Genomic DNA, 25,595 nt, shown 5'->3' on the forward strand with positions numbered 1-25,595 from the left:
TGCTGCCTGATTCATAAATCATTGAAGAAAGCCAATAAGATCTTTAAAAATTACTCAGTTGAATTTTGTTTTTTAACTGTTTTAGTGATGAGGATGGGATCCAAAGGAGACTACTGATGGGTTTGGGGACAATGAGAAACACAGGTATATGTTCCTGCCGAACCCCTTGTGTTCCCTGTCTTTCTTGAAGTTTCCAAGGGCCATGGGTAAGTTCCTCTTGTATTTGAGCTCTGCTCTTTTTGTATTTGAGCTCCTGATCTAATTGGCTTTTCCAGTCTAGAGTTTAGCAGGTCAGCTTGAGCTGACAGATGGTTCCACCTGGAGCCTGAAGTCCACAGTCCCAATTTGTTGGGTTCTTCTGGCTCAGTCAGTAGTTCCACTTTGGAAACTGCTGGTTTTGTTGGTCCACACCTAAGATAAGAGTGACAAATTTGTCTAACAGAAACTAGGGAGAAATGGGATGCTCAAGTTATAAAGAATCTAGTGTTCCACCTTCTGGTGCCCCAGCTCTTTATATGTTTAAAAACTGTGGTTCTGGTATTTGCATATATTTGCAAAAATGGTGAGATCTCAGTAAGGGTAATTTTGAATTACAGTGGCCACAGTAGGAAATTTTAACCTAGATAAGCTTATCCATTTACAAGGTGCCCTAGAGGAAAAGGGGTCTCAGCCAAGAACCCACTGTAAAGTGGAGTGGGAAGGTCATTTTTCCTTCTCTACAGTTTCTGGCAACCCAGATGGAACCTGCTAGGACACCCCACTCACCCCAGAGCCTGCAGATGGGATCCTGGGAAAACTGGCAGAGGCTGGTGAAGGGTGAGAATTCTTACTAGAATCAGCTCTGTTGGATCTCACTCTGTAGTGCCTGGTCAAGAGAGGAAGGTAAAATTGCACATTGTCCCTTCCTTTCCAAATTAAGACTCTTGCAAATTTGGTTTTGGGGTGCACATGGGTTATCAATCCTTTTTCTCCCAGGTACAGTGTTGCTTTCTTGTTTGTCTCATTTTGTGTCCTGAGAATTTGGCTTGGTTTTCTGCCTTCCTGGTGTCGGGGGAAGAGGGAGAATCTCCCTCTGCCCTTTCCCTTAAGGTTCTTATGGCTGGCCAAATAATCAACAAGACAGGTTAGCAGGAGAAAAGAATACCAAGTTTAATAACATGTATACATGGGAGAAACTCAGAAATGAGCAACTCGTCCCTCTGTCTAAGCTGCTTGCTTAAGTATTGCAGCTGAAGGTGAGGAGCGTGTTGGGGGTGAGTAGTGGCCTGGGACTTCAGAGGGCAGGAGGACAATTCTTTTCAGGGTCATCTATAGATAATGTGGTCAGGGAGAGATAGAGTTTTTTGATAAAAGGGGCTTGGTGCCCCTCCCATTGTAACATCTATTTTACATTATTATTACAGCCATCATGATAGAAGATCTGTTCCAGGAAGGACCCACCATGTCAAATTCTTTAGGCAGTTAGTGGGGGAGGTCAAATGTCCCTCAGAGAAAACAATCAAGGTAAAGAGATATATTTCAGGGTGGCCAAATCTTGATCTCCTACACTGGAGCAGGCAGGTTATTGATTCTTATTCAGCTGTCAGGTTGGGAGCACTGAGAATATGGCCAGACAGAAATGTGGGTTGCACTCCATTTGCAGCTAGGATCCAACCAACTATTACCAGCTTTTAGGGGAATTGTCTAAGTCTTTCTTTCTTTTGGCTATCTCTGGCAGTGGTTCTGGATCTGAGAGGGCTACATCTTTTGCATCCTCTTTGGGAATGCCTCTTGCATACATGGATAAGTCATAAAAGGCTTATTGGTTTTTGTTGAGTCACTTGATAGGTATACCTTTGGCTTAAAAGAAGAAAAAAGTGTGTGGGTTGGAGGGGCAGTTAAATACTGCCAAGAGTATTTTTACTGTTTGTCATGGCTGAATGAAACCTGACGAGGTATCTGAAGGAATTCTTTTAAGAAGTTCTATAGTCAGAAGTTGGCCACATTGGAAGCTGATATTCAGCGCCTGATAGGAACCTTTTTTAGGTCTTCTCCCCTAAGCTAAAATGAAACTATGAACCCAAAGGGAAAAAAGAACATTCTGAAGCCACTGTGGAAGGATTTAGTAAAATCTTCCAAAGACATATACTTCTAAATCTTGAACATAGGAATCTTTTGTTTTTCAACTTACTTGAAAATCTTCTCCCTGATATAAAGAAGCAAATTGAAGAAAATGTAGTTGGATGGGTGAGTTAGCCCCTTGATATCATTCAGGTTGCAACCCAATTCTCTGAGGAATTAAAAATAACTGTGCTTATCTTACAAATTGAATTTTTACAAGAACAGAAATGCAGCTCTGGAAGCAATTCAAAGCCCACCTATCCTTTTTGTCAATCCTCAGACTTCCCCTATTCATCTCAAAAGGCTTGTAGATATTTTAAAAGATCTGGATTTAGGAAACAAATTCCTTCTTGGAGAAACTTACATTCTTTCTCTGTGCCTTTGATATGTAAATGTTTTTTCTGGTCTTCTCTAAAGGAACCAAGGGCCATCTCTTTGAAATGCAAACTTCAGGGAGGTAATTCTAATCAGAAGAACAAAAAAAAAGCTATTTGGAAACTAAGCTTATGAAAAATTTTAAAAGTCTTCTCCACAAATATTAGTGAAAAGCTTACGGCATCTAAGCAGATAATCTTAACTTATGCCATCTGCCAGAAACACAGTTTAGATCCAACTGTCCTTTTATAACCTAGTCAATTTTGCATTATCATACCTATCTCATGGCTAAAATTTTAAAATGAAAGCTATAAGATCTCTGTTTGCATCTTTCTGTATGTTTATGTATGTCCATATATATATATGTGATAGATGTGTGATATTTTTTCTACCTCTGGATTGTATTACCAAAATTAATTTGTAAAGAGCTCTATTTAATTGGCCTAAAGAAAATTAAGCATTTATATAAATCAAGTATAGTCTTAGAAATGTAGAAACTAACCCAAATGTTTTTCAAGTTCATGTGATCTAGGATAATCTTCAGTAAATAAAAGCTAGTTTATATTTGTCAGTTTAATTAAAATAGCATGTCTTTAAAGTCATCAGCATTAAATATAATACTTTTATTCTACCTAGCTTTACTAGATGTCAAATAAGCTCACGTTATGTCTGTTACAGAATTTGTCAGCAAAAAAGATAACTTAAGATGATGGTTAGCTGTTTAATGTCTTGTGAAATTTTAATGACTAATCTAAACATAAGTGTTAAGAACAAGGAAATTAAATAGATATAAGATAAAAGTTAATAAATGAACTTTTCAACAATAATTATGCTTTATGGTATGTCCACTTGAAAATAGTTTCCAAAATCTTTTTGGTAACCTGAAACCTTAAAGTTATACTGAGATAAGTTAAATGATGGATATTTATTGAATATCTAGATCATTTCCAAATAAGATAAAATACTGAAACATTAATTACTGAACATTATCTACTTTTGGCTTCTTATTACAGAGGAACTGTGGATATTTGGGTCTATTAGTAAATATGTTTTGTGCCACATTGAAAAAGTTACTATGAGCAAGAATATACTTCTAGAAATTATAAAATGTATTTGTAAACTTGCCAAGCCACAGAATACTAGTATAACAGACAGTCTCCAATTGCTTACTTCTTTGTTCTCAATAGGAATTGAGGATTCTAAGTGTTAAGAATTCTAATCAACATATGTAATTAAAACTACTTAGAAATAATAAGGGAGAAAGGCAACAACTGTGTATGAAAAGTAGGTAAGGAAAGTAGAATGTGTTTTTGGGTAAAAACAGGTATGAGGTATGGTGATACATTTTTGTTAAGGGAAAAAGTAATTTTATCTTAAGGTAGAAGTCTGGTTGTTTCAGAAGGAGAAAGAGGAAAATAAGGTCAAAGCCTGAATGGATATAAAAAAGCGGTAGATGGTTTGTGGAAAATGAATCTTGGGAAAGGATTTTTATGTGTGATCAAGATGGCTAAGATTGGAATGAATTTTTTAAAGTTTTTAAAGCATGAGTTTTAATATCAAAAGTACATTGGTGCAAAATTAGAATTTGGTTTTCTCTCTATTAAATGGAAAGAGTGTTCTTGGACTATCGGTCTGCTCTTGAAAAGAGATTTTGTAAGGTTTTTCTTTACCTTTTGGGTAATCTACCTGGAAAGCAAAGATTTTGTGTTTTATCAAAATGTCCTGTGCTTCATTTGTCTTTATCATTTCTTTGATTACTTGGGAGAACTGAGTCTTCTCCAAATTAAAAGAGTTAAGTTTTGTTCACAACTATGTAACCTTCTGCATTTGCCTTTAAAATCTTCTATTGTCACTTTGGTTAAATAGATAATTAACTATAATTTCATAACGATCTGTGATCCTATTTAATCTAATGTTCAAAGCTTTTGACATTTTTGATAATTTTCCAAAATCAAATAAAAATAAAGAGGCTCATGGAAAGGATTCTACCAAGTGCTCTTCACCACGGACACTGCTGCTAAATTATAAGGTGTCAAACCTTGGGTGCATATTCTACAACTGAAGAAGGCTCCACCTGACATCTGGTCCTGTGCTAATGCTGGAGACCTCAAAATCAAATTGATCAGAAAGAGAAGCAGCTGACATCACAAGGTAGATTCCTGCCTCCCGAGATGTCAGATCAAGAACATTTCTTTCCATTTCTCCTCCCCCTCTGAGCATCTTTTTCCTAATTCTTGCCTTAATTTTTACACCATAAAGGTCTTTATGATTCTTTTTTTTTTTTTGTGAGGAAGATCGGCCCTGAGCTAACCTCTGCCAATCCTTCTCTTTTTGCTGAGGAAGACCGGCCGTGGGCTAACATCCATGCCCATCTTCCTCCACTTTACATGGGATGCCGCCACAGCATGGCTTGCCAAGCGGTGCGTCGGGACGCGCCCGGGATCCGAACCGGTGAACCACAGGCTGCCACAGTGGAGCGAACGCACCTAACTGCTTATGACACCGGGCCGGCCCCTTTATGATTCTTTTTTGATTCTCATTTGCTCTTTTAAAAAAGAGTTCATTCAACAGGAGCGGAATGTGCTGAGTTCACAAACCAGGAATGACATGGCTTTGCCTCTGACCTGTTTTGCTTCGCTTGATGCTCAGGGCCTTCCTATGGGCACTCCCCCTGGGTTTGCCATGACCACACCACTTTTCTGCCCTCACCCTAGCCCACTTGGCTCATCCTCATGTTGGTCTGGCCCCCATGGGCATTCATGACTGTAACCCCTAAACCAGAGTCTCTGAGTCCCAAATTGTGGGAAGAATACAACCTGCACAGTTGGGTCACTTGGCAGCTGCCAACTGACCAGCCAGAGAAGTTCAGAGAAGAGGCCAAGGACAGGAACTCCTCTAAGCAGGAGCTTTGGGGGTTCAGAGGAAATGACTGGCAGAGAAATGATTGACATCCCTAGTCCGCATATTAAAGGAGATTCCCAGCCTTTCTATGTCTCTCTCTGACCCAGGCAAGTTTTAACCCAATAAAGGAACCATCTGTTTTTCACATTGTTCTTATTGGGCCACCACTACACACAGACACTGTATTAACACAACAGCACTACATGCACTGACACCCAACCACTCACACACACACTAAGCACACACACACACCCCACTAGGCACACCCCATGCCACCTACACACCCCACTATACACAATCCCACTATAAAGAAAGTGCATACTCACTACTCACACTTACACATGCAATCCCACTCCTCACACAAACAACCCCACTCCATACACACCCCACCATTCACACATAATTCCACTAAACACCTCCCACTACATATATACCTCACTACTCAAAAACATCCATTAATCACATACACATTCACATACATATACTGCAGTACTCAACACACATAGTATTCACATACACACCCCTAGAAAAATTCTCAGTACTTACACACAACCTCACTACATAAGCACACAAACCTCCCCTACACACACACACCATTATACACACCCCACTACTCACATATACATATGCACACAGCCCACTACACACACTTGCAAACACTCACCCACACAACACTCTACACTCACTCCCTACCACTCAAACACATCCCACCACACACAGACCTCACTATGCACACATATATACACCTCTTCTACACATATGCGCACACACCCTATACATACACAACCTACTTCACATATACACACCTCTACATACACTCTCACATATATACTTTCACTGCACTATTCACATCCCCCATACCACATGTACTCATGCATCTCATTACACACATGCACACAAGCCCATAAACACATAAACATAAGCTCTACCTGCTTCTTTTCTACAATGTTGATGACAATTTTCTCCATACCCCTGAGCCTCATATTCACAGCCTGCTTTTGACTGTCCATCCTACCTGTCCAAATTACATTTCTCACCATCCCCTACTCAGATCCCTTTCTTCAACCAGGCTGATAACTTTCCTTGTTTGGAGACTGTGAACTCCTCCAGATTGCTTAGCACTCAGTGCCTGGCACTCAGTAGGGCTCCAGTAAATTTGTGTTGCATTGAATTCTCTTTCTGCAGATGTTCTATCCCTTCTTTGCCCCAGTCAAATCTTTCTCTTCCTTCAATACCCAGCTTAAGATTCACATCCTCAATGAAGCCACTGCACAGCAGCTCCCTTACTGACATTCTTTTAGGAAGTGTTCATTTATTTTGTACCATACTCTTTCTTGCTTGTGTACCAGGATGTCAAAATTGAAACTGAGATCTAAGTCAGTAGATATCAAATATCAAAGTTAGTGTGAGACTCCCTAGAAGAGTTTTCAAGGTAGTTACTCAAGAACTTGTTTCCTAACTTTTGAGCTCCCTCACCCATTTCACAAATATGAGTTGAGAAAGTGGAGATGGAGGTGGAAGGGAATTTATGGTATTTCTCTGGAGAGAGCTACTGCAGCCTGAGAATCCCATCCCCTTGAGGAGTGGTAGAGAAACTACCTCTTTGACCTCAAACCTAGAAAATGGGATCCAATGGTAAAACTCTAAGAGGTTGACATGCATTTCCTGCAGAAAGAATCCAAGTTCAAGGGGCCTGTGGCAGGGGAGTCAGGGACAATGGAGGGCTGTGGGTTGGGTGTAACTTGCTTCTCATTGATGGGGCAAGACATGGGAGAAAGGCTGATCTGGAGCCATTTAGAGTCCTTTCCAAGCGGACTGCCTGGAAGAGAAAGGGGATCCCACTGATGAGAGTCAGTGGTAGAGAGGCCTGCTAGAACCGAGGCCAGAGGGGCAGCCTGCTGGAGAAGGGATGCAGAAGCAGAAGCAGCAGCTGGAAGAGTCTAGCAGGGCCTCTAAAGAGCCCCCAGAAGTGCCCACAAGGTAGTCAGGTATGAAAACCTGTTGGGCCTGCAGGCTCTAGAGCTAACTCATGAGAGTAACAGGCTCCAACCAAATGAGAACCTCCCTGTCCACCCTCCCACCCCTCCCCTTAGCTCGCAAGGAAGAGATGAGTATGGAAGAAAACCATACTTCATGCCCATAGGGAGGCCCTAGGAAGCACAGGCCTTGTGGGGGGACAGGCAGGGTGCTGGGCAGTCCTGTTCTTGAATAAAGATTGAAGTATGGACTCATCTGTTGGCCTGGACCCTTTACGTGTCTGAATCAAGACTGCGTTCATGACTTAAAGTGATCATAGGACTATTTCTTAGGAATGAGTGGAAGGGCTGGAGTTTTCATCTAGCCTTCTTGCATTGACAGGGAGAAAGCTTCCCCCGCCTGAGTCAACGTTAAAGGAACAATAGGTGACAGGAAAGTTTCATTTTGATTATATCCCAGTTTCATCCTTGTTTGGCACCCCAGTTACATGCGTGTTTCCTATTAAGTTGTTTAGTTTTTATATCTGACTATCTGGTGTTCCAAATCTGATCCTCGCATTTTCTTTAACCTACAACAATGTCCAACACTTCTTTGGGGTGTTAACACATGCTGGGGCAAGCAGAGAATCTGGTAGACCTAGTGAGAGTAGGACTGGCTGTGGCCAGGCTCTCGTACTGTGGGGCCTTGACAAGCATTTCAGGAGCTTCACTGGCATTGAATGGACTGACTGTTCTCTAGCTCCATGATGTTTGTCATTCTTAGAAGGAGTCGCCCACTGAATTCCCACAAAACTTGCTCATTCCAAGGAGTTAAATATAACAACAGAGCTGTTTTTAGAGGAGCACTGTAAATATCTTATTTTACCAACATCTGCTTGACACTCAGTGAAGCACTGTATGTGTGATTTTCAAAGTGTATTTTACTAACTGCTACTTTATTTACTTCATTAAGTTTTCAAGCTTGGGAGATGTACAAATAGATTAAATACATATCTCTAATTATTAGGAACCCCACAAGTGGAATATGGGTGATGAACACCAACAAATAAACCATAATAAAATTTAACTTTTAAATCATTTAAAATTATACAATTTAAAACTGGAAAATTGGACAGCCACATGCAAAAGAATGAAACTGGACTGGTATCTTACACCATACACAAAAATTAACTCAGAATGGATTAAAGACTTGAACACAAGATCTGAACACATAAAACTCCTAGAAAAAAACATAGGTGGTAAACTCCTTGACATGGGTCTTGGCGATGATTTTTAAAATCTGACCCAAAAAGCAAAAGCAACAAAAGCAAAAATAAACCAGTGGGACTACATCAAAATGAAAGGCAACTTATGGAATGGGAGAAAATATTTGCAAATCATACATCTGATAAGGGGCTAATATCCAAAATATATAAAGAACTCAATAGCAAAAAAAAACCCCAAAAACAAAACAATCTGATTAAAAAATGGACAGAAGATCTGAATAGACATTTTTCCAAGAAGACATACAGATGGCCAACAGGTGCATGAAAAGATGCTCAACATCACTAATCATCAGGGAAATACAAATAAAAACCACAATGAGCTATCACCTCATACCTATTAGATGGCTATTATCAAAAAGACGAGAGATAACAAGTGTTGGCGAGGATGTGGAGAAAAGGGAACCCTTGTGCACTGTTGTTGGGATTGCAAATTGGTGCGGCCACTATGGAAAACAGTATGGAGTTTTCCTCAAAAAATTAAAAAGAGAACTACCATATAATCCAGCAATTCCACTTCTGGGTATTTATTTAAAGAAAACAAAAACACTAATTTGAAAAGATATATGATGCCGGCCTCATGGCTTGGCGGTTAAGTGCGTGCACTCTGCTACTGGCGGCCTGGGTTCGGATCCTGGGTGCGCACCGACGCACCACTTCTCCGGCCATGTTGAGGCCACGTCCCACATACAGCAACTAGAAGGATGTGCAACTACAACATACAACTATCTACTGGGGCTTTGGGGGGGGGGGAAGAGGAGGATTGGCAATAGATGTTAGCTCAGAGCCAGTCTTCCTCAGCAAAAAGAGGAGGATTAGCATGGATGTTAGCTCAGGGCTGATCTTCCTCACAAAAAAAAAAAAAAAAAGATATATGCACCCCCATGTCCGCTGCAGCATTATTTACAATAGCCAAGATACAGAAACAACCTAAGTGTCCATCGAGGGATGAATGGATAAAGAAATTGTGGTATACATACCATGGAATATTATTCAACCAGAAAAAGAATGAAATCTTGCCATTTGTGACAAAATGGATGGACCTTGAGGGCATTATGCTAAGTGAAATAAGTCAGAGAAAGACAAATACCATATGATCTCTCATATATGTGGAATTAAAAAAAAAACCCAAAAACTGAGCTCATAGACACAGACAACAGATTGACAGATTGGTGGCTGCCAGAGGCAGGGGGTGGAGGATGGGAGAAATGGGTGACCTGTGTTTATGTATTTTTTTAGTTTAAATAAACTAAATAAAAATAAAAAAAAAAACAAAAACGAATTAAGAATCAAAATCTACATTACCACCAGGAAAAAGAAAAGGAAAACTAGTGGTCTGATGGGATATGGTAAAAGAAGGAATCTGAAAAAACGGTAGTTTGATAGAACTTGGTAGCTGTTTTTCTTAAAATGAAACAAAGAACTTAAGGAAATGTGGTGTTGCACTTTGACCTTCACCACCCCTCAAGTTCCATACACTGAAAAATCTGTTCTCTTAATTTTGAACTTCATCTTCAAGATGCAGTCGCCTCCCAGGACTTTGTTTTATGCATAAAGTTATCATCCCCTTTTGTATCAGGTCTGTTGTAAATGTCCATTATAATCACTGCTGCTTAATTTAGCAGATGATTGAAACCGAACAGTTCTTCTCAGAGGAATTAAGTGTAGTTACATCATTTCCCAAGTTGATTTAAAAGAAGTAATTTGAGATCAAATAATGTTTCCGTTTCAGTGTTAGTTCACAATCATTGTCACAGATGTTTTCTCTTCTCTGCTTCTATAATTTTGAATATCTGTGATGAACTGTGTTAGTCTGCCAATTTTTTAGCTCTTGATGTTCTTCAATAAAGAAATAAAGATGCATAAATCATTGTACCTCCCCCAAAAATTAAAATTAAAATTGTACAATTTAGGGGCATTAAGTACATTTACAATGCTGTGAAACCATCACCACTATCTAGTTCCAGAATATTTTCATCACCACAAAAGGAAACCCTGTACTCATTAAGCAGTCACTTTTCATTCTCGTTTCAATAACTTGATAAACATAATTTCTTTAAGCCATTTTATCTTCTGTCACTTTATAAAAGTTTGGTTTTAGGATCTTATCCATAGGTCAGGCTGAAGCCCCATAAAAAGAAAATAATGACACCTTCCATGAAATCCAGTGGAAATAACTGTATTGTTATATATGTCATAACTGGTTAAAAAAATAGTTTTATTCTGGCAAAATTTTAGCTCATTGCTAGGAGTAAGTTAATTTTTTTAAAGTATAAATTCAATATCCCCCTCTCAGAAAGATTTTAATTAAAAAGAAATCGAAGACAGTGTAACTATCTTAGAAGTGATCATAGGAACTGAGTTGTCAATCAAAACAGGTATTTATATCCAAGCAATGTTGAAAATTCAGGAACAAAGGACAATGAGACCCACCATCATGATGAGAGTCAAGCCAAAGAATGTCATAAATAAGAATATAGAGAAAAAGGAAGTTGAAGAGATCTTAAGAAATAAGCTGTATATATAATTCAAAACAACAACAACAAAAAAGCTGCAGGCATGCTATGAATCTCCACTTCAAATGAGCAGCTGTGGGTAGTGCTATAGGGCACAGGACTGGTTTTGTGGTCTTAACCTACATTGAACACAAAATAGAAAAGAACAGTGTCCATATTAAGGTGATAGAAGGAAGTACACAGCTAATATTGTTTCTGCCCCAAACCCACCTAGAGTAAAGGAATTTACACACACACACGAGTCAGGAAAACAGGCAACAAGAAAATTTTGGAAGCTGGAAAGCCTGTAGACAAATGGCAAATAATTTAGTAGACCCAAGAAAGCTGAGTCTAGACTAGCAGTCATAAAAGCTGAGGAATGCTGAGGTACACAGCAAGACTCCTCCAAAGATCCAGGCACTGACACCACCAGATACCTCAGTCTTGAAGGAGAAGGGGTAGTTGAATTAAGGAGGATGGGGTAAAAGGTGTTCAAAATACAATCCCTGCCCCCACTCCAACCTGAAGTCCTCACTCAACAGAATTTGTGGTGCTTCTCTGGAGAGAGTAAAACAGAGGGTCTCTAAACTGGGGGATACCACACATAATTGGACTCAGGTACAACCAGAAACAGAGAGATTAAGTGACCATATGCATACCCCGTCCCACCCCACCTCATTCCCATGCAGCTCCCCGGTGCTGACATCAGACCTCCCCCCTCCAGTCAGGAGATGGAGATTCTTCTCTAGAAAACCAGACCAAAGGGAAAGACCTTAAGACACTGACCTCAGAGGTTCTCCAACTAACAGCCTACCCAGATACCCTATAGTCAAGGAAGCTCTGAGTTGACAAGATCCACCCACTTGTGCAGAGCTTCCAATCAGCATTTCCATCCCTCCTCTTATTCATGAGTAACCAAGAATTACAGGGCATTTAAGGAAAGACTCTAATATGAACAGATAGATCCAAATAAACAGATTACAGCAAATTTGAAGAAATAGTGGATTCTGTGGATTTTTCAAAAACTTAAAAAAGTGTTTGGAAGATAATATTACACTCAGAACAAAAACAGAATGTTATTAAAAAGAAACATCTAGAAAAATCAAAAAAAGCTCTTGGAAATTAAAAAATAGGATGGCAGGCAGGAAAAAAAATCAATAGGATTAGAAGATAAAGTTGAAGAAACCTCCCAAAAACAAAATAACAGAGATGGAAAAACAGGAGAGAAAAGATTAAACAAAGTGGAAGGTTGGTAGAGAAGGTCCAACATCTGAATAGTAGGAGTTCCAGAAAAAGAAAGAAAAAACAGTGGGGAAGCAATTATCAATGAAGTAATTACATTTTCCAGGACTGAAGATCATAAGATTTTAATTGGCAGGGTTCAAAGAGGGCCAAGCACATGGGATGAAAACATACCATCACTAAGGTACATCATCATGGACTACTGTGGGGAAACTAAAGTTTAACAGCTTCAAGAGAGAAAAAGACACTGGTCACATAAAAATGGCTGCTAGAAGACTGTAGAGCAATGCCTTTGAAATTCTGAATGAAAATGACATCCAACTGCATGCTGTCAAACTATTGACAATGGGAGAAGAGAATAAAGGCATTTTCAGACACTTAACCATCTTAAAATTTTTACCTCACACATTTACAGGGAACCTAATCAAGGGTGCATGGCACCAAAAAGAGGGAATAAAAAATGGGACTATGTAGGACACAGAAAACAGGAAATCCAACGTAAGAGGCAAAGGGAATTATGAGGATGGTGAGATGCACCAAGTGGAGGGAAACTAAGTCAGATTGGAGCAGGCATAAGGGCTCCATAGCTGTACTGACCTTCCCCTCAAAATGAACAATAGGCATAGAGAAAGTGGAACATGGAAACATCACCTTTACTGACAAGATCAACAAGGATAGTAGATGGCCAAGAACCATAAAGATATATGTTCCTAACAGAAATGGCTTCAACAGAAGCTTCATGATTCTTTTTCAATCAATATCTTAGCAAGAGCAGTTTCCTAAAACTTAAAAGCAGAAATAAAAAATCTGCTTCAACTAAAGGAATTCTGTATGGTCATACATACCTATATATACAGATGCACAGGAAGCTGCTAACAGCAGTGGTCTTAAGGGGTCTTAAGACTTGAGAAAGAGATAAGGAGACTTTCTGCCATTCACCCTTTTTTATTCTTTTGACCTGTGTACCACAAATAGTACTTGTTCAAAAATAAATAAAATATATTTTATTTTATATATTCCCTAATTTAAAAAAAAAAGAGGATGGGTCCATAGTGGCTCAGTTTGTCTGCTCTGGTTCGGCAGCCTGGGGTTCGCAGGTTTGGATCCCGGGTGTGGACCTACACACTGCTCAAGCCATGCTATGGCAGCATCCCACATACACAATAGAGGAAGACTGGCACAGATTTTAGCTCAGCAACAATATTCATCAAGCAAGAGGAGGAGGGTTGGCAACGGATGTTAGCTCAGGGCCAATCTTCCTCATAAAAAAAAAAGATGAAAAAACTCTTGAGCATCATGTATAGCAAGGAAGTAGTTTTATGAAACTTGCATCAGGTAAACATATAAAACTGTATTTAATATACATATTAATATATATTAATATGTTCACTATAAATAACTTTAACGGGTTGTAATGGAAAAATGTTTCTTATTGTGGGTTGCAAAGAAGTCTGAAATTGCTAAACCAAGTACCTCTGTAACTAAAAAACTCTTTCAGATCAGCCCCAGTGGGCTAGTGGTTAAGTTTGGTGCACTCCACTTTGGTGGTCCGGGTTCAGTTCCCGGGCGCAGACCTACACCACTCTTCTGTTAGTGGCCATGCTGTGCTAGGGGGAAGGGGTGCAGTGGATGTTAGCTCAGGGCAAATCTTCCTCAGCAAAAACAAAATGAAACGGAACAACTGTCTTTTCTATAATACCTCCTGAGCACCCACTGGGTCCTGGGCACTACCAGGTCTAAGACGTTCACGTACCAGTGGGTGGTGCATATGTGGAATCAGAAAACAAATATCTTGGTTTCAGTATTCCAGGTGGAACACCCACTTTTGTCTACTCTAGGCTTTCCTCTGTAATACAGTGTTTTGGAGAGCCTCTGGACAATTGAGAATTTATGGCTTTGTATGAGCATACCACTACGGGGAAACTATGAAAAAAATAAAGACGACAGGACACTACTGTTACATCATCTTTTAATTTTAAGGAATATTATTCTAAGACAAAAACATTAATAAAATCATAGGTCTATTCTAAGATTTCTTAATATATTCTGTAACATTCCACTCAGAAGGTAGAAAACCACAAAGTTCTTCCCTAGGGAAGGGTGCAAATGGAATGTAATATTGCATCACTGCACTGTACAAAATACAGACTGTGGGCCGGCCCTGTGGCTTGGTGGTTAAGTGCGCGCGCTGCGATGCTGGCGGCCCGGGTTCGGATCCCGGGTGCGCATCGAGGCACCACTTCTCCGTTCATCCTGGGGCCGAGTCCCACATGCAGCAACTAGAAGGATGTGCAGCTACGACACACAACTATCCACTGGGGCTTTGGGGGGAAAAAATAAAATAAAAAAAAAAAAAAAAAATACAGACTGTGAAGACAAGGAAACTCAATTATTTCATTCCCTTCCCCCTAGGGTCACTTTTGCTGAAGAACTGCTCACTTAACATCCTAGGAGCTATCTTGTTGATATCTGCCACCATGATCCAGCAGTGATGAACCTTCTCCAGTTAACATAATGAATGTAATGCTGCCTACATCCACCCTGTGAGAGAGCTAAAAGGACAAACCTTCAGCATCACACATCAATCTACTGGAGAAATCATGAACATAATTATTTTTCTGTCAAGATCCTCTAACTTAACAATTTTTAAACAGCTAAAATATAATCTGGGTCACATCAGCACCATACCTGGAACTACACACAAACATACCCTTTCACAAATGTTCAGTTTCATAGCAACAGCACCTGTGACAGTCAAGGGCACAATCACATTTTTAAAAATTGAGTGAGAAGTAAACACAACAGGGCATTTGCACAATGGCAGAAAATCCTGTTCTTGGTAGCAGATGGGAAATGACTGGCTAAAGAAATAGGTTTATGGATAGGCATAATCTAGAATCTGATTCTAAGTATCACAATCACAGGATACTTGAAGGAGTCATAGCTGTACATAGCCTACAGTCTAACATTTTATATTAGTAGTTTCTTATACAAAAGTTAAAAACCTACCAAAAAATAACCCACATCATTTCTTTTTTGCTTAATTAACCATTTTACTCCCAAGTTTGTTAAGGAACTCATGAGACAGTCTAGCCTAATGGTCTAGAGAAATTTTTCTAGTTCCAAGATGTCTTGCTATGGAGTCATTAATTAGTAGGCTTAAAGTGAACCCTGAATTGGATACAGAAATTTGTGAAACAATGATATATTTCCCCAAATTTGAAAAACAGGAGACTTAAGGCAGATGTTAACACCAAGAAAAGCCACTCAAGTATTAAAATGGCATCCTGGAATGGTTCATAACAAAACCTAATTTTCTATTAGTTTTCATCATCTGGTTGAAACTATTCAGTCAGTAGAGAACAGAGGGGGTGCTGCATGATTAGGCTGCACCAAGGCTAATTCCCTCTGATGTATCCACATAAGGGAAGTGACCTGTACCATATGGCTTGCATTTATCCCCAGCAAGACATTCTGGTCCTCTCAACTGTATTGTGTACCTGGGAAAAGATAGTAAAAATACTTCCATAAGAGGTAAAGACTAAGAGGAGCCTACAAGCTCACTCTGGAAGATGTAAAAATGTCATAGAAAAGGAGCACCACATGCTGATTTTAAGTTTTTTTTTTTTTTTTTTTACTGGAGGAATCTATTTGTCATGTATACACCATAGGAAAAGTGCCCCCGCCCCAAAAAAAAGGTAATGCAGAAAAGTTAGATTCATAAGAGAACTAAACATTCAAAGCAGGCAAAAATATGGTGTGTATGTTTTAAAAAAAGAAAATAAAAAAATAATTTCACTATGAAATGCCTTGATTTGCATGTGACTTAGTACTTATTTCATGTTAACTGGATCCAATTGTTCTGATGTATCTCTATTATATATCTGTTTCAGACTACTAATTTTTTTAAAAATATCTGTTTTTAAGCCAGAACATAAACCTATATCTGTCCATACATGTTAAGCTATCCTGCTTTGTATCTTCATGGATCCAAAATACTAAAAGATTAATAAAATAATTTTTTAAAAACCTCAAGTCACAGATTAACAAATATATTTCCACAAGTTTTCTGGATTACACTACTCGAAGTAACTTGTGTCAATATATTCTGGATTTCCAGATATAAATACCAGTCAATGGTTGGTTGGCCATTAAATCAAAAGTAAAATTATTCTTAGAACTAGGTCATAGTATATGGAATGCCTTAACTTTTCTTAGTTCAAATCCTACAATTTGACCCTAAAATATATAATCATGCCCCTTTATGTGCTTTAAGCTGACATATTGACTTTGCAGTCTATGCTTTGTAAGAGAGCAGGTAACTCTAGCACAGAGGAAATTATATAATGTGGCACAGGGTATGACTTCAGTGGCACTATTCCATTTTTATTTATCCAGACTGTTGCTTTCAGCCCTGCATTGATGCCTCCTTGTATATCGGTTTCTAGTGTGTCACCAACCATCACACAGTCCCCAGGCTGTACTCCAAGGAGATCACAGGAGTAATAAAATATGGAAGGTGCTGGTTTCTCTTCTTTCTGCTCTCCCCCTACAACAACAGCGTCAAAATAGGACTGACAGGCACAAGCCTCGATCTTCTCCCTCTGGGTCTGTCTGTCTCCATTTGTTAGTAAAAGTAGGCGGACCTCCTTTCGAAGTTCGGTGAGCATGGCTTTGACATCTTCTGCTAGCGTCATATGCTGCAAACGTGTAGATTTCCACAGGAAATAACATTCTTCAGCCAATTTCCTATTGGCTGTACCACCCTTTGTTTCCTGGATTGCTTCTTCCCAGTGTGAAGTCCTTAGATCAGTAATGCATGTACTGGAAGGATGAAAACATTCCTTGCTGAGTTTGACTTGAACTTTGTCACAGATAATTTCAGCCTCTTCTTTGTAATGGTATTTTGATTGTAAGAGCTTTATCACCTAAATAAAGGAAAATAACTCCATCAACACACTTCATGTCTTTAATAGCCATGCCTTGAGAAGCTGTGATCCTATAAACTCAGAGATTCTAACTCCAATCATTTTGTCTTAAAGCAGCTCTATTACCACACCATTTTTGGTGGGAGTTGGTTTTATTTTTAAAGAACAACAGAATGAAGATCTCCCAACTTCTCTAGACAACTCATTCATATTTTTTACCAATTTCTATTTTAAGAAGAGTCTTCATATATAGCTAATAAAAATATTTTATTTGGCAGTTTAAGTCCACCACCTTTCATTCTGGTCATGAAGACATGAAAATAAAACTTGTGTTTATATTTAGTAAAACATTTTAAATTTCTAACAATCGTTATTTAGACTCTTCCTAGAAATAACACTAGTTCATCTAACCTTTTCTCATCTATATTCATTTTACATTTTGAAGGCCTGAATTGAGCACCATATAAAATGGGACCCAATTCTATACTTTAGCTCTAATGAAATCAAGCATATTCTGTGGGTTGAGCAGTTTAATGACCCAGTGCCTTTTCCAAATCTAGTTTTCCAGAAAAAAAATTCAAGCAGTTCAAACTCACCCTTTGTTATGCTGGTTCTAAATCTCTCATCAGAATTAAGCACTCTCATGTGTTCCCACAGCTCTTTATTTTGGCTTTTATTACATTAGGTTCTTATTTTGGCCTGTCGTCTAACATTTACTAAGACTTAATGGGGCAAGCATTATACCCAATGCTAACTCACATTATTTCTAACCTTTTCTACAACTCTGCAAGGGAGTTCTCTTTTTGAGATGAGGAAATGGAAGTTCAGAACTGTTAAGTAACTTGCCCAAGCTGGGATTTAAACCCATGCTTGCCTTTACACTACTGTACCAGGCACTGGAGACCAGGGTCCCCTGTCTTCATGACATTAGCTGGTAGGGAAAATAAGCAGTATGCAACCACCACTAATGCTGGGTTGAGTGCCATGACAGTCAGGTGAACAACTGTGGAAATAAAGTGGAAGGAGCAATTCATTCCACAGGGTTGTTGCCTAAGGTTTGGCAGACGAAATAACATTTAAATGAAGGAGTTACCAAGCCCATAAGGTGTAGATGGGAAGAGGATAAGATTGTTCTAGATAGAAGGACCAGCATGAACAAAGAGACACAGCTTGGAATTTTGTGAACTGGGAATGGCAAGAAGCTAAGTTCAGCTGAAATGGAAGGCATGTGAGGGAGGATGCTAAGAGATGAGGCTGGAGAGACTGGAATCAGTTTGCAAAGGGCCTTGAATCCCCAGTTCCCTTGGCACACACTATTCCCATACATGCCAATGGCTTCAGACTGTTAAGTACTTGAGTTTCTCTGCCTGAGGGCTTTATTTGGCTACAGGGGCACCCATGCACATAGGCTGGGACCGAAGTGTTGCCCTGGGAGCAGGCCTCAACCAATGAGGGGTAGAAATTGGTGGATAAATATCACAGCTTTCTGGCCCCTTGGGAGGGACAAGTGAAGCATGTTCTGCATATTGTCTCCCAGATTCCCCAACTGTCACAGCAGTAACACGCTCACTCACACAGCCTGTATTACATTCCTTCCCCGTCTTACTCCCCACTCCTTGACAGTACCACCTGGGATTACCTCCCAAATGAACAACCCTCACTGGAAGTACGTGTCTTAGGGACATCTGGGGAAAGTCAACCTTGCCAAGACAATTTTGGATCTTTGAGAATGAGTGCAATGCACATAGCTGGGACTAAACATTGCTGTTGAAGCAAAGAGGTCAAACAAGCCCTAACTATACAGGGAATGAGTGGTATGCTACTCACAGCAGACATTCAATTCACCTATTAAAAAAGAGGAAAGAGATGAATAGACACATTCTTCTTCCTTCAGAGTATAAGAATCACACCAAAAGTAAAGGAAGTACTTCTCAGGCTATTTGTGCTCATCAGAAATGGAAATAGTTAAGAAAAGTCTTATTACTGCAAGAAAAATATACCATCCCTAAGAACTTTAGGTGAAGGCAAAACACTGAAAATTTTTGCCTTATAAAGTTAAATTTCAGGGGCCGGCCCCGTGGCTTAGCGGTTGAGTGCGCACACTCCGCTACTGGCGGCCCGGGTTCGGATCCTGGCCGCGCACCGGCCCACCACTTGTTGGGCCATGCTGAGGTGGCATCCCACATACAGCAACTAGCAGGGTGTGCAACTATAACATACAGCTGTCTACTGGGGCTTTGGGTAGAAAAAGGGGAAGAAAAAGGAGGAGGATTGGCAATAGATGTTAGCTCGGGGCCAGTCTTCCTCAGCAAAAAGAGGAGGATGGGCATGGATGTTAGCTCAGGGCTGGTCTTCCTCACAGAAAAAAAAAAAAAGTTAAATTTCAATCAACAAATCAAACTTTTTCAACCTCCATGGTATGTCACCATCTTTTCTAACAGTGTCAATTGAATCACTCTTGAACTATGATTGAAGGTCCCTCTAAAGTTTTAGCAACCTTATGGCTACACAATAAAGGACACAGGCCCCGAGGACGCCTCAGTGCTTGAGCTTAAATAGGAGCTGGCTCATAGTTAATAAATACAGAGTTCCCAATAAAGATCCAACTTCCTGTTACTGCAACTGGCAATTCATTAAGCACATTCTTGGGGCTCTGAAAAAGAATTACTTCACCTTAAAGGGGAGATTCTTATAAAGGAATAGCATACTGCTCCCAAGTTTCAAAATTTCTTCCCATTACATCCCCTGAATTAACTTTCTCATTTTGTCACACAGCAACTAATTACAGATTCACTTGGGATAACAAGTAGCATTTTAATGTTAACATCTTTTGGAAAAAATTTTATCAGTCATTCACATGTTAATTAGTTCTATTAGTTAATATTAGAAATAACACCTAAGTTGAATTAGTACATGTTATTATGAGTACAAACTCTCCTAACACCTGCCCTGAGAAAACAGAAGTTTTGATTGAATTGATGGTGGAGAAAAAAGATCTCTAACTTGGATGTGTGATGATATTTTGCGTAAGGGGTAAGGCAGGCTTGAAAAGGATTCTGAGTAGTATAAGCCCACCAGGCACCAATAGGCCTGAAGAAATGGGCCCTAAGATAGTGGGGGTGGGGATTAATTTGTAAACATAATATAAACTCAAACTTCATCTACTTCAAAACTCTATTTCAGGGCCGGCTCCGTGGCTTAGCGGTTAAGTGCGCGCGCTCTGATGCTGACGGCCCGGGTTCGGATCCCGGGAGCGCCCCGAGGCACCACTTCTCCGTCCAACGCGAGCCCGAGTCCCACGTACAGCAACTAGAAGGATGTGAACCTATGACATACAACTATCTACTGGGGCTTTGGGGGGAAAAAACTGAATAAATAAAATCTTTAAAAAAAAAAAAAAAAAACTCTATTTCAGGCTCTATCTTAACACATACAAAAAGGAAACTCTCTTCTTCCAGGTCCTGTTCTCTGGACCCAGAATTAAAGTTAATACCATCAGTACTAGTGTTTAGCTAACTGTGATTTAAAAGACTTTTCTAGGGCTAGTGTAGGAACCATATAAGACTTTATAACACTATGATTAAGATATGAATGCCAGGGCCGGCCCCGTGGCTTAGCGGTTGAGTGCTCGCGCTCCGCTGCTGGCGGCCCGGGTTCGGATCCCGGGCGGGCACCGACGCGCCGCTTCTCCGGCCATGCTGAGGCCGCGTCCCACATACAGCAACTAGAATGGATGTGCAGCTACGACGTGCAGCTATCTGCTGGGGCTTTGGGGGAAAAATAAATAAATAAAATCTTTAAAAAAAAAAAAAAAAGATATGAATGCCAAATAAAACTAAGTTAAAAATCATGCTCACAAAATATGACTGCCTGCATACAGCCTAGCAATTCAAGCAGCCCTCCTGTTATTTTTCGTTCTGTTCTTTGCTCAAACATCATCTACTTAATGTGGCCCAATCTGACCAACGTATTTAAAATCGCAATTTGGGGCCGGCCCCGTGGCTTAGCAGTTAAGTGCGCGCGCTCCGCTACTGGCGGCCCAGGGTTCGGATCCTGGGTGCACACCGACACACCGCTTCTCCGGCCATGGTGAGGCCGCTGCCCACATACAGCAACTAGAAGGATGTGCAGCTATGACATACAACTATCTACTGGGGCTTTGGGGGAAAAAAGGAGGAGGATTGGCAATAGATGTTAGCTCAGAGCCGGTCTTCCTCAGCAAAAAGAGGAGGATTAGCATGGATGTTAGCTCAGGGCTGATCTTCCTCACAAAAAAATAAAAAATAAAAAAATAAAATCGCAATTTGTCCCTCCCTTCACTGTTTCTAATACACTTATAAATACATTTGATGTGTTATGTTCATTGTCATCAACACAGGAACATAAACTCACAAGTGCAGAAATCTTTTCTGCTTTGTTCACCAAGAAACCCCAAATTACTGTAGAAGGCTTCCTCTTGAGTAGTGACACTGAAAGACAGGCCTGAAGAGGGTGGAAAGAAATAACTTTCCCAAAAGATTAAAAAAAAATTAAAGTTGATATAGTCAGTATATGAGCACAAAGCAATGGCTAGACCTTTCCCCCTTCCTCCTTTCATGAGTCATTCAGAGTGATTTATGAAAGCTGGCATGTTACTTTTGAATAGACCAACATTTATTAGTGTTGTATTCTTGTGTGATAAAGCATTCCTTGTATAGTTAAAAGCACACAGTTGAATTCTGCTCATTTCATAGAATATTTATAAAGGAAGTGGCAACCGAACCAAGTCAGAAGTTTATCCATCCACCCAGCATTCATTCAACATTTACCATGTGTCAAACTAAGATGACTAAGGCAGTTTGCTCCCTCTTAAGAGGCTCACTATTTAGTTGTGGGCATCTGAGTTGCAAAAACTAATTGTAATACCCTTTGACAAGTGCATTAAGAGATATATGAACAAAATACAGTGCTGGTACAAGAGAGGGTGTAAAGACCAGGGAGAAATACAATCTCACTTTTGTTTCAGAAATTTCACTGTGGCAGGAATGTGGAGGATGAACTGGATGCAGTAAGCATGGAGACGAGACCACAACGACAGTTTATACAGGAGCGAGTCCAGCTTTAACTAAGACAAGGGCAGGGGGGATGTGAAGGAGGAAATGGACTGGTTGACAGGGTGGATGGTGGTACAATACATTAAGTGAACACTGGACGGTAAGCACTACCCATGCATTATGTTAAACCTACCTGATAGGGTTATTTAGGACTAATACCATTTTCAGCTAGGTATTGGAAGAGCTGTGTTTCAAAATCAAGTCTCATTTTAAAGCCTGAACTCTTGGCCTACGGCACCATTTGACCTAAAACAAGAATTTAATTGCAACACACTGGCCTTTGCCTGCCAAGAACACACAGGTAAATACGTAGTGAGGGCTGGTAGAGATATTAGAGCCGATGTAGCACAGGGTCATGACTCTGAGGTCGAGGTCAAGGGTATGAAGATGGAAGGAACAGTCAATAGTGTGGAATGCCTCAGCAAAGTCTTTAAGACAGACTTAAAATGTCCACTGATTCTGGCAGGTGCCTATTGGGAAGCGCCTAATGACCTGGCAAATCTATTTCATTCCAGTTGCAAAGACAAAGGCTACACTGCAATGGATTTAGGAATAAATAAGAGGTAGAGACATGGAGATAATGGATATAAATTGTTCTTGAAAAATATGACTGTCCAGAGAGATAGGTAGCATCTAGTGGAGGAAGAAGGCTCCAAGGGAGGTGCTTTTTTTTTTTTTTTTTAAAGTATGGGACAGACTTGAATATGTAGGAGTGGAATGCACCAAGAAAGAGGGTGAAGATCCAGGGAAACAAAACCTAAGGAAAGATGAAAAAGACAGGACACTCAGGGTTGGAGAGATTAACTTCTGAAAGTGGGTTTTTCGCATCTGGTTATTCTTGGTTTTCTCCTTAAGGCTGAAGGCAGAGGAAAGCAGCAGGGGTGGATTAGGGGCTTGAAGAGTACGGGAAAGGTCTGATACAGCATCTGTGGGTGTAGAATGGAGAGGCTGCTGCTGAGCAATGCCTATTGAAAGGAATGCGGTACAGCGGGGACTTCTGCTTTGGGTGTCACCTCAGAAATCTACAAAGGGTTACGCCCACAGCAGGGAGACCGGAGGGGAGTTTCCGCGGAGAAAATTCTCTGGAGTCGATTAAGTCCAGGGCTGCCACTGATAGCTGTGTAACTTCTCGGGTCTCCTCAAATATCCACTGAAGACCACGCTGTAGGGGGTCGATCCTTCCCCGACGTCAATCATGGAAAGCCCGGCGCGCGCACTCGTCCAGACTGGTCCCAACCTGTCCTGGCACAACGCCAGGTGTCTCGCGGCACGGCGTGACCATCTGTCTCTTTGCGGGTGGCTCTGCCACCGCGGCAGTTTTAACGACATCCTTCCGGGCCCCAAAGTGCTGGAATCAGCTTCAAGAGCCCAGCTTCCCAGAGGCTGGGGCCAGCCAGGCAGGTAACCCAGACAGCCACCTCCCCAAGCCAGTCCCCCCGGCCCACTCGCCCTTTCCCCGATCCTTCCGGCACGGGGGTCTCAAGGACGAAGGCCAGTGCCCCCGGGGCGCTCCCAGATGCCCGGCCACGGCGCGGTGTAAGAGACTAGAGCTGGACGGCGGGGGTGGGTGGGGAGGAAGCCGAGGGGAGGGGGAAGCGCGCGGGACGACGTGGGGCGCGCTGACCCCGCCCACAGTACAGCCGCGGGAGCCGAGACGTTACCTCCAACATGCCTTTCCTACTCGCCCCGGCCGTGTCGATAAGCGTGTTGTCCAGATCAAAGAAAACGGCCCGGACCCGGCTCAGCCCCATCTCGCCAGCCGCCCGCGCGAGGGGCAAACTTGTAGCCGCCTCCCACGCACGAGTGAGGCGGGCCGGCGGCGGACAAGAAAGACGTGGGCGGAGCCGGGAGGTCACCTGACCCTCCCGGGCCGCCGGCGGAATTCCCGCGAGGTGTCTCAATTCTTGAGCGCCTGAGACGAGTGAGATCTCGCGAGACTCCGGAATCCTGGTCGGTGGAGTGCGAGGGAAGCGCGCGCCGCTAGTGGTTATCTGAGCAGTTTGTGGAGGGTGATTAGAAGCGCGGTTTCCCTGTTTTATAACGTATGTCTGCTTGTGTGTTTTTCTCGTTTTGCACTTCTTGCATGAGGAGGACGTTATAACCGCCTTAGGGAGGTTTTCTGCGCCATTTGGCGCCTGGGAAGGAGACTGAGAAGCTGGCTTTTCCGGTTAGCCGTGTGTTACCGCTTGGGGAGCTGCTGGCGGCTCCGAAAGGTTTCCGGTCTTCTTGTCCCAAGTAGCAGTGTGAGTGTGTGTTTAGTATCCTAAGTCTGCGGTTACGAGACGGACACTGTCAGTAGCAGGAGCACCACAGGGATGCAAGGGTGTGATAGCCAGTGTTTTAAAATTTTAACAGCTTATTACGCACGCTGTGTTCTCCACGCTGGGAAACCGCCCACGTGGGTCTTGATGTATTTATCCTACTAGATTATAGTAGCTGTGTTGGAACTGAGCCCTCACCAGCACGGTTTTGAAAAGTGTAACCTGGATTTCTCAGAGCCCTTGTTTAAAGGCTGTGCACGAAGACGGGGAAGGCTCTGTAGTGTCTGCTCGCTGTTTTGTTCACATTGATTGCTTTTCCTGAAGCCTTGCATTTCCAGGCCTCTAGGTGCCTTCTAGAACTGGATGGTTTTCAGGTGTAGCAAGAGGCAGAGGGACCTAGACAGTCTATTAAACTTCCAGAGGGGCAATAACAACTGTTTGCCTTTATCAGCTTTAAAATAGCCAGTTATTTTACTGGCAAAATGAGTTTATTTGGGAATAACAAAGAATTGTAATTCAGGATGTGCAAACTGGTGAAACACAGCGAAGTCCGGAGAAAACGGAGGGGAGCTTGCTTATATAGAGAAAAAGGGGGAGTTGTGAGGCGCTGTTCTAAATGAAAGTTCATTGGAGGGGAGTAAGAGTTCAGGGTGGCTGTGGCTCCTCATGGGCAAGGCAGCTTTGGCATTTTCCATTGGCTGGGCTTTTTGCTGGGCGAGAAGAAAACCTTCCTTCTGCTGGGGTAAAGTAGTAGCTCACTTCCTGTTGGAGATCCAAGGTATATTTCTTCCTGTTTGGGGTAATTGACCATGAGTGGCAGGGGGTGAAAGCTCCCTCTGCAGGCCTTCCCTACTCCAACTGTAGTTGAAGTTTCCTTTATTAATTTTCACACCTGCTGTTAGCAGAACAAGAATCTTGAAACTAATTTCTAATCTCTTGTCTAAGTTGTTTCTACTGGGTAA

At 41.3% G+C, this 25,595-nt stretch overlaps 1 protein-coding gene and 1 long non-coding RNA gene across 3 annotated transcripts in view; one reads left to right on the plus strand and one right to left on the minus strand.

Moving 5' to 3' along the window:
- LOC147914313 (uncharacterized) overlaps window positions 1–20,709 on the plus strand; it is a 29,871-nt gene extending 9,162 nt beyond the window's left edge. The window contains exon 3 of one of the 2 annotated variants that reach the window (XR_015555677.1): window positions 20,463–20,709. This is a non-coding gene — a long non-coding RNA (uncharacterized LOC147914313). Of the gene's footprint in view, window positions 1–85; window positions 202–20,462 lie in introns of those variants that run through there. The other variant, XR_015555676.1, reaches the window with a different exon arrangement.
- Window positions 14,304–24,193, minus strand: NANP (N-acetylneuraminic acid phosphatase). Its single transcript, XM_004441924.3, has 2 exons — window positions 24,034–24,193; window positions 14,304–17,279 (listed from the first exon to the last, which is right to left on the minus strand). The coding sequence occupies exons 1-2, from the start codon at window positions 24,121–24,123 to the stop codon at window positions 16,623–16,625; spliced, it is 747 nt and encodes a 248-aa protein (XP_004441981.1). The 5' UTR covers window positions 24,124–24,193; the 3' UTR covers window positions 14,304–16,622.
- Between the last annotated feature and the right edge of the window lie 1,402 nt (window positions 24,194–25,595).

Source organism: Ceratotherium simum, chromosome 21, assembly GCF_057802395.1.
Source record: "Ceratotherium simum simum isolate JZ-2026a chromosome 21, ASM5780239v1, whole genome shotgun sequence".
NCBI lineage: Eukaryota > Metazoa > Chordata > Mammalia > Perissodactyla > Rhinocerotidae > Ceratotherium > Ceratotherium simum.